Genomic DNA, 10,343 nt, shown 5'->3' with positions numbered 1-10,343 from the left:
TAAGTCTTTAAGGCTCTTATGATCCGTCAAGATGACAAAGGAATGGCCTAATAAACCTATTTTACTACTAAGAAAAAGAATTATGGTCTGAATATCCTTTCATTTATTTGAGATGGTATTATAAGGATTACAATTGCCAATCATTGGCTCTCCGCAAATGACGGCAACAGAAAATGGAATCTACTAGCCAAAACGCAAAAGCAAGGATAGGTGGCAACAATTCTAACAAACTCCTGCTGCAATAACAACTGCCAATGACTCCTAAGAGGGTAGCCAATTTCTCTAAATGTGATTCACAGTATCTATTCAAAGTCATTCAAATAATTAAGTCTTCTTGTGTGTCTCTTGCGCCGAGCATCATGGGCTGGAGTGGCACTAATGATTGAGTTGCTATCATAAATCCATTGTAACATTGTGTCAAGTTTGTATTTTACTGTTTGGCAATGCTTTTCATCCTCTTTGTGTTATGCATTTATCTGTTTGATAAAATTGTTATTTGTTTATTAAAAAAACACAACAACAAAATCCGAACCTGTAGTTTATGAGCGAATTATAATAAAGCAAACAGAAAGAATTGATCCGGGAACTAGATAATACGTTTTATTTTTATTTATGAAAGAAAATCAAGTAAGGTAGCATTAATATGAATAATAATTTTATTATTATAAATATTTAACATAATTATATATATATATATAGAGGAATATGTTGATATCAAAAGTAACTCCTCATAAAATTATTCTATTCAATATTGAATTTCAATGATTCAATATTTAAATTAATTTTTTTTAATAAATTTATAAATTTTTTATAAAATTTAAAGTTTTTTTTATTTATATTTTTTACATTAATTTAAATTAATATATATTTATAAAAGTGTATTATATGTTAATTTGTATCTATATAATAAAGTATCAAAAAAATTTAAAATTTTTAAAAAATTTATAGACTTAATTTATTCATTTTTTAAAAAATTAATTTAATGATTAAATTGTTAAAATTTAATATAAATAATAAATTTTTGAATATAATATATTTTATAAATATTTGTCAATATAAATTAATGCAAAGAAGTACTAAAATAGACGCCATTCATCAAATTTGAACAATTTTGCGTAAATTAATATATAGTAGATTGATTAATAAAATAATAGATTCTAATGTATTAAACAAACAAAAAAGTTGGAAAAAAAAATCCAATGACAACTGTGAGGTCTAAATCAAACAAAACTAATTGATGTGGTTTGATTTTTCAAATTATCATATTAATTTTTCATGACATCATATCCATTGAAAACAATAAATGATAATACCTTGAGGCTAATCCACAAAGCAGAATCGATTCACTGTTTTTGTCAAACATTTTCACCGTGTAATCCATTTTCTAATAACATGGCATTGATGTAGTTAGAGAATGTGTGGTCTTAAATTTTGGGTTTCAACTTATTTAAATTTCAAAACCTAGTTTAGGAAGAAGGTTGCCCAACATCTATATATCTCCATAAGACGGATTAAATATATTAAATATGAAGTTGGAACATATATGAATATTTCGATAATTAATTTAATAGGTAAAGAATAAAATAGATTATGAGATTATTTTAAAATTTGAATTCAATACAAAAGTTAACTTAAAAAAGTGAGAGTTATTTTGTACTTAAATATATTATTTTGATTATATTATTAGTTGATGTGAATTATTTCATAAAAAATAACAAGAAGATAGAGTGAAGGAAGAATTTGACTCTCTTCCTTCATCTCCCAGAAAATACAATACATGTTTGAAAATGAGTTGAAAAAAAGGAGAGTTTAAAAATTTCAACTAAAATTAAATCTTATTATATTTGTAAAGACTTAAAACATATTTAAAGAAGGTTTAGTCACTTTTTAGTTTTGAATTTAAATATATTGTTAATGAAAAATAATAGTCGGGAGGAAAAACTTACTAAATGTGACTAAATAAATTTTTTAATAAAAATTAGTTATTCGTAAAATTGATAAATATTTTGTACTAATAATATAATTATTAAATAAAATATATATATTAAATTTTGATTCCCATTTAAAATATACATAATCACTTTTATATATTTATCTAATAAACCTATTTGTTTAATGTTTAAGTGTTGTTTTATGAGTTAAGGATCAAGATTCAAAACTTATTTAATATTTTGATAATTTCTTATTCTATTTTAACATGTCACCTCATAACTACAATGTTTAGAAAATTAAAAATACAATTAAGTCTAGACATTTAAACTCAACCCTGTCTTCATTGATATTGAAGAACCTAACTGTCGTGTTATTATATTAAGAACTAAGTTATTTATTGTAATAAATTATACAATTTCAAAAATTATTTAAATATTATTATATTTTAAATTATTAAATTGGTATCATTATTAATTTATATTTTAATAATTTAAAAGATTCAAGTATTAAAAAAATATAAGATTTTAATGAATATGCAGTATCAACATAAAAGATTTTAGACTATTAACGTTAGTTAGTGTAAATGTAGTATAATATTATACAATTAAACAAACAATAAATATACTTTTTAATATTATATTATATGCCTTAATTATAACTTAAACATATATATATATATATATATATATATATATATATATATATATATAATTAATATAATATCAATCCCTACATAAATTTCATATCAGAGCCATTATTTTTTTAAAAAAAACGTTTTAGACTTAAAAATCTTTAAAAAGAAAACAAAAATAATAATAATAATAATAATAACTGATCGAACAAGAACTGATTTTTACCCGGTTTAGATTCTATTAATTTTTTTAAGTTATTCAAACTAATATTTTACTCAATTTCTTATTCAACGGATTGAACCAACAAATCAACCAAGAACAAAATAATTCATATATATTTATAACTACTATAAAAAGGATATCTTTCAATAATTATCTCTTTTATTTTTACTTTTGTTAAAAATAATTATACCCTCAAACATCAATAAAAAAATAACATGCGACCAAAAAAAATATAACTAATTATTAATTTTACCTTTTTACTTTATTTTTCAATAGAGATACGAAATGTTTTTTTTTACCCTACTAGTCCATCTATGAAAATAACAGGATGCAACTGATTTGAAAAATATAATTAAAAAAAAAAAAAACATTACATGCACTTTATGATTTGTTATAATTCATTTTCTCCTGAAGTTCTAGTTCTATATTCTACTAAAAACACAAATCAGCTCTGGTACTGTTTGATTTCGTGTAGTTTAATGTGAATTTTTTAAAATGTAATGCTAATAACACATTTTAGATACACTTTGTTTGAACACATTCCTTTTATTGATTGAAATTTATTAAAAATTACAAAACTTGAAAAATCTCAAGCTCTAGTTAATAAATCTCTTGTTATATTTAAATTGTTAATCAATTTTAACAAATAAAAGAAATATGTTAAGAGGTGTTTAAGGGACCATAAAATATGGTGTCAACACTCTTCTATTATTTATTTACAGTATGTCAACAAACTATAGAGAGATATAGTAAATACGTCGTATATTATAACAGTAAGTACATAAATCACCAAATACAAAACAAACGTCCATAAATCAACAAAATCCCTCATTCACAGGAAATAAAAGCTCACAGAACATTTTTATGCATCGAATTACTGGAGCATACTTGGAAAACCGAAATAGGGGTCAGATGAAAAAGACTATGACATTAGGGAAAGGAGGTGAAGTTCTCAGAATATAACAACACAATTGGCCATTTCTTATTTTCAAGCCAACGGCAGTAACCAACTATATTTCAGAAATTCCAAGAGACATTCCAATGCCAGGACTTAGTTTTTTATTTATATTATATAAATAATAATAATAATTCCTGACTATGATCACGACTCATAGCGTGTAATGTGATATTTGGTGAGACAAGTAGCCCCACTGATTAAGTGCACAAAGTAATGTAAAAACTCATAGGGTATACCTGCCCAAGTCCCTTTGAAACACAACTCTTAAGAAAGTTAGGAACTTGCCCCAAATACACGGATTCTCTGTTGGATTTGAACCCTGCAGCAAGGACAAGCAGCCTTTCCTTTTCTTCCATACTCATCACTGCAACTAGCACACATAACTTGGTGTGCACATGGCAAGAAAACTATGGAGACTTCATCTTGCATTCTCTGTTGCTTCACTTTTTTCTTGAAAAATTGTTATCGGTGCTAGTTGCGAGTGATGAGTATGGAAGGAAAAGAAAGGCTGCTTGTCCTTGCTGCAGGATGGTTGAAATACAACAGAGAATCCGTGTATTTGGGGAAGTTCCTAACTTTCTAAGCAGTCTGAGCAGATGCTTTCAGGCGCGAAAGCTCCTGCTCGAGTCTTAGAAGATCATCCTTGTGACGCTGGAAATCTATCTCTATCTTCAGACGCAAAGCCTCGAGCTTCCTCTTATTGTTAGACTCAGCTGCTTCCTTAGAGCGGCGTTCCTCCTCAACTAGTGCTAAAGCTTCCTCTTTAGCCTTCATCTCATCCTTCCACTTAACCTGTAACAAGTTATTACACAAAATAAATGCTTCAGCATTAACTAATGCTGCGTAATATAAAATATTAGTATTTTCAGAGAAACTGCAGTTTTCACAGAATGAGGACTCAGTGGTGAGGAGAAGTAACCAGTACAAATTTATTGCAAGGAGATTACAAAACCATAGCTAAACTAATTGAGACGCTTCCATGATTATGAATAAGAAAACACCTAGAGAAAATAATTTAAGGATCATCAAGGATTGAATTCACATGTCCAATGAAATAAATACCCATGATAACTCGAACCAATTAATCTACACAATCTGAGGATTAAATATGTTTTTAATCTCTCTAGATAAGGAAATATTCATTTTTTGTTTCTAAAAATAGTTGTATAATTTTAGTCCCTTACTTATGGAAATGTGTACAAGTAGTCTTTGTCCTTCCTTTTCACTTCAGTTAACGTGTCAATAAAACCATACTAGACACATTGCCACAACCGAGCAACTAAAAAAACGGTTTTTTTAGGGACTACAAGCGATCATTTGCCTATTTATAATGACTGAAAATATATTTAACCCTTAATTCAAATTCAATATAATGACAAACACTCTGAAGGTGTTGAGACAATGCTCAAACTGCATAGATACATATCACAATATGAAAGGTGGTTTCTTTGTTTCGGATACCCCACCCAAAAGAAAGACGATGGTATGGTGCCAATAGGAATATAAAGTTGAAAATAAGCAGGCAAAGAGCAACACATACAAATATGCTTTGCTTGATTAGATTGGCTCAAATCAAATGGTTATGTCGTGTCATAAGAGATATATTATCAGCAATAGCATCTAAAGAGCAAACTTCCACATGACTGACAAGATGGCATAAACACAGCCAAGCATCATCCCAATAGATGGAATTGGCAACATAGACCAATCATCACTATTTTGCTCTATAAAAATCAAATTTTTGAACAAAACAACTAAAAGGAATTAAATTAGTATATATTTCAGCTAGATTATCCTAATTCCTAACATATCAGAGGCATTTTCTTCGTTGGGATGAAGTTAAATCCTATTTATTATCAAGCATTTTGAAGATCCCACTCAAAACAGGATTTACAGCTCCAAAACATAATCCTGAAACACCACCCATAAATATTTTTCAGGCTTGTCAATAGAATTGTTATCAATTCCAAATAGTGACAGGAAGTAGCTAATCCCAAAAACACTATAGCAAGATAGTGGGATGGCTGCTATATCAGTGATTACAAATACAAGTTCAATAATATTCAGAGAAAACCCCCAATTTGTCTTTCAGGTGTCATCACGTTAGCCCTTCAAAAATTTGGATTGTCAAATTACCTTCAAAGATTTAATTTGTCATCAGGTTAGTCCTCTAAAGATTTTGCCACCAAATTAGTCCCTCAAAGATCTAAAATGTCACCGTATTGGTTCGTATAAAGGATTAAAGTGATAAAAAAGAATTTGGTGAAAAATTAAACCTTAAGATAAAAAATCCAAAATTTCACCAATCTAGTCCTTATTAGAGGAGAAAAAGGGGAGACAAGAAAGATTTAGAGACAACTTTGGAGACAATATATTTCAGAGACTAATATGGTGACAATCTTTGAAGGTCTAACATGGATACAAAAAGAATCTTCAAGAGACTAATCTGGTGATCAAATTTTTTGAAGGATTAATGTAGTAACGCATGTACCTTTGTAGAGTTATTTTTTTCTAATTTATATCATCCTCAATCCAAAGTATAATTAACAAGTAAATATCAATAAAAGCTATGTGGTTGTAATTGAGATGAGGCCATGGCTGCCAAGAAAAATGAGAACATAGGAATGAAGAAAAAAATTACGGAATTTAATTTTTTCAAAAAGAACACATTAGATACAAAAACAGAGACCAAAATAGTTGTTTGGGGGGGGGGGGGGAGGGAGGAACACCAAAAGAGCTGTATCATGATGCATGAAAGAGGGTTAACTGGAAACAACACTAGATATGCGTGGGTTGGCTGAAAATGACACTGAAGATCTTTGGAATGACCAGTAACAACACTGAAAATCTTCGGAATGACCAGAAATGACACCAGAAAACTGTTGTCAGTGGCCAGAAACAAAAAACAGGTCAGCTTTGTTATTTTGTCTCAAAAAGGGAGAATTCACAGATTTTGACTATATTTTGAAATCCTAGGCAATTCTAACATAAAACAAGAAAAAAAATCACAAAAGCAACAGGTCCAACAATGCACAAAACAACAGGAGTAAAGAAGGGATTTTGTCCCCATGAGTAATAGTGGCTGTAATTTTCTGGCAAAGGGCCACCACCATTCAAGGCTACATGCAATAGCAAATCGTAACGTAACCAGATTTTCATGGTCAAAGGTTTATCTACATTCATAAAGCCGTTATAGCATGACATTGATAATTGCAGTCAATATTGTCCAAAGCTGCAGTTATTTTGCTAGATAAGAAGAGCCTCAATCATAAATGCTTGTGATGAAGTGTTGTATTCTCACCCCACTCAATCCTAAAACAGTGTGCATATGGACATATTAACAAGTATGGACATAAATGAACATGGATGCGGACAATTTAAATTGTCCCATAGAATTGAAGTATCCTGGCATGTACTTAATTCTGACTCAGATGTCAATTATGCATCCAACCCAATCATAACTCCTTTGTTAAATCTCCATTCTTCGAAGAATACACACCACTTAGCTAAATATGTAAAATTATGAAATAAAAGAAAAAAGGAAAAAATACTGCATTTGCATCTTTTCAAGTCACAATTATTAACTACTACACTGAACAATAAATTTTTTCAAACTTTCAACTTAGATATGCATTCAATTGCTCAGGTTAAAAATGACTAAAGTCCTTTATGCAGAAATATCAATTTCAATGTGACAATAGCATATTGTGTCACACTAGTCTAGGTCATATTGATGTTTGATTTTGAAACATTTTATTTTTGGGGGTAAGACCATGTGGTGACTCCACCCCTCTGGTGAGGACTGATCCCTGTTTGGACATCGGCCTGTCCCTGGCCACAAGGTGCTTCTAATGAGTTTCAACTTCAAGCCTTTGCACTACAAGTAAAGTACACCCACATATGGAGCTCAATTTGCAAATTGAGCTACACTTTGTGGTTGAAGTGTGTTACTTTTATTCTGACATGGGATATAAGTCCAATCAATAACCTCACTCTGCAAACATAGGCAAATGCTCAAAACTATATTTTCATTTCTTTTTGGTGTCTGTGTGGCATTGTCAAATTATAAATAAATAATGGGATATAAATAGCAAACCTCAGCTTCCTTTTGACCCTGTCTAATCTGAACCAATATTTCTTGTGTCTTCGATATCCTCTCTTTTTCATCAGAAATCTCTTGCTGCAGCTTAGCTTTCTGTTTTTCCCAAGCTAGAAGTTTCTTTAAGCATTTTTTCTCCCTTTTTGCAACTTCTAAGCAAGCTGTCACCGACTCTGATGCGCTTAATTTGGAAGCCTCCATCTCTGCTTTCATTTCTGCATTCTCAGTTTCTAGTCTCCTCACAGCTGCATTTGCAAGGTCCAGTTGACCACTGGCCTTTCTCAAAGCATTCTCCATCTCCGAGAGCCTCTTCATTGTTGTGTCTTCAAGCACCGGTTTCCCTTTCTTCAATTTTTGAGTCTCCTCTCTTTCCATCCGCAACATTTTGAGCTCAGTCAGATCACTGCTTAACTTTCTTGCTGCCTGCATTGCCTTCTGATGAGCCCAATCCTTCCGTTCGTTAACCTGTTTCTCAAGATCCTTAATCTGATGAAATAATGTAACTATCACCTCATCCTTCTGATCTTCAGCCACAAGCTCCAAATTCTCATCAAGATTCAAATCACGAAATTTACTCAGCACCGAATTCACAGCATCCTGGCTATCAAGATTCTGTGAATCTCGTCCGGACTGCTCCGCCCGAGTTTCCGTCCCGGCCACAGCCGTAGAATCCAAATTAGGTGCAGCACTCCGGCCAGGAACAACCTTTGCCTGTGCCTGCAATTGCTTAGAGTTTGCCCTAAAACCAGCAGCAAACATAGCAACATTTCTCTTCAACAAGGACTTCATTGAAGGAGAAAGATTAAACCTCTTAGGGAACTCAATGTCTCTTTGCAGCTGCAAATTCATCTCTGCACCACAAGAGAATATCCCATTCACAGGAAATTCCAACCCTCCCCCATTACCAAATCCCCACCCCCCATGGAACCTACACAAAGCCGGGGCCATAACACCAACCGAATTCCCACCACCCTCACCACCGGTGGCCACCGGCGCCGCGGGGCTCCCGTTACCGGGCACCGGAATTTCCATAGCACTAGCCCTCCCAACATGAAGATCACTCATGAGCAAACACCACATGGCATCCCCTTTGCTCAAATGAGGCCTCACCTGTTGCAACAAACACACCATACCCGCCAAAGAGTACTCCTCCAACTGCCTCAAATCAGAGAACACAGGCTCAGACTCATCCAAATTCCCACTATTATTATTATTACTATAACCACCTCCACCCCCACCTACACCATCACTATTATTACTATTCAAAAACGCTAAGGAATTATGCAAAATATTGGTGAGCACATCCATGCCACCATAGCAATGCCCATTGCGCAGTATCGCCTTGACAGCAACGTCCTCATCATATCCCAATGCAACGAGCTTGGACACAGCTTCGTTGTATATAAACTCCAAGTTTTTCAACAGAATCTCTTCCAATTGTTCCTCTGTACAGTAACCCCACCCGGTTTCCTCAACATTAGGGTTAGAATTCGGTATCTGGGGAGAATCGTTGAGACCCAGATGGTATTTGAAGGGCTTGAGACCAGTCTCAGCTATGGATTTGGATATGGCATCTTTGTCGCAAGAATCGGGGTCTGGTTTCGCCGATCGGGGTCTCCGATTGGCTCTGATGTGTTTTTCCCTCATGGTGCAACCCATGTTGTTTTCTTTGAATTTTATGGAAAGATGAATAAAGGGGTTGTGGTAGGAGGGATTGGGTGTGGGAAAAATAGGATCAAGATCGAAGCTTGAGGGAAGGGAGGGTTACTGAGAGAGGTGGATGAGGATCGAGGGTAAGTGGGAGAGAAGAGAGCAATTGGATTGTTGAAGAGAACAGAGAAATTGATTGATGGGTTATTAGAGAGCTCAGTGCTGAGAATCAGAACCTCTTTTGGTGCCTGCCCTGCCTCTGGATAGGTCTTTTCTTTGCACTTGTTCAAATGCTTAATCCTTCCATTCAATCACAAAGGTAGGTTTTTTTTCCTTTTATTTTATTTATCTATTAGAAAATTTATCAAGAAAAAAACAGTAACGATAAAATATTTGTATAATATATTATTTGGTTTGAAAGGAAAAAGAAAAAAAAAGAGGAAAAGAAATTATCTTTTTATTGTGTGGTTTATTTAGATAGAAAAGTGATAACAAGAATATATATATATATATATAGATGTTATAATTACACTAGTATAATTTTTATTAAGTATTACACCGCTCAATAACTTTATATTAATTGTAAATTTTGTAAATCCAACCGTTATATTGAAAGTTCATATCATTTTATACATGTATATCAAATTTTGTTAAAATTGAAAAACAACTTGAAGGTAATCAAAATGTTCATATTTCAGTATATTTTAAAATAAATATATTACATCAATTTTATTTTATAAAAATGAAGTATCAAATCATCTTGAATTAATATAAAATTTTGTACATATGATCTAAGAGATAGGAACTTTCAATTTAACGGTTGAATTTATAAAATTCATATTTAATATAA

General features: G+C 31.8%; 1 protein-coding gene across 1 annotated transcript; it reads right to left on the bottom strand.

Moving 5' to 3' along the window:
- Positions 1–7,272: 7,272 nt before the first annotated feature.
- LOC109791055 (MND1-interacting protein 1) lies at positions 7,273–9,809 on the bottom strand. The gene is made up of 2 exons (XM_020350308.3): positions 7,841–9,809; positions 7,273–7,738 (listed from the first exon to the last, which is right to left on the bottom strand). Exons 1-2 carry the CDS (start codon positions 9,500–9,502, stop codon positions 7,652–7,654), a joined length of 1,749 nt encoding a protein of 582 aa, XP_020205897.1. The 5' UTR covers positions 9,503–9,809; the 3' UTR covers positions 7,273–7,651.
- Between the last annotated feature and the right edge of the window lie 534 nt (positions 9,810–10,343).

This window comes from Cajanus cajan, chromosome 5 (genome assembly GCF_000230855.2).
Source record: "Cajanus cajan strain Asha chromosome 5, NIPB_CcT2T_4, whole genome shotgun sequence".
NCBI lineage: Eukaryota > Viridiplantae > Streptophyta > Magnoliopsida > Fabales > Fabaceae > Cajanus > Cajanus cajan.
Note: the sequence above shows the minus strand (reverse complement) of the source record. Positions and strands in the feature narration are given on the sequence as shown.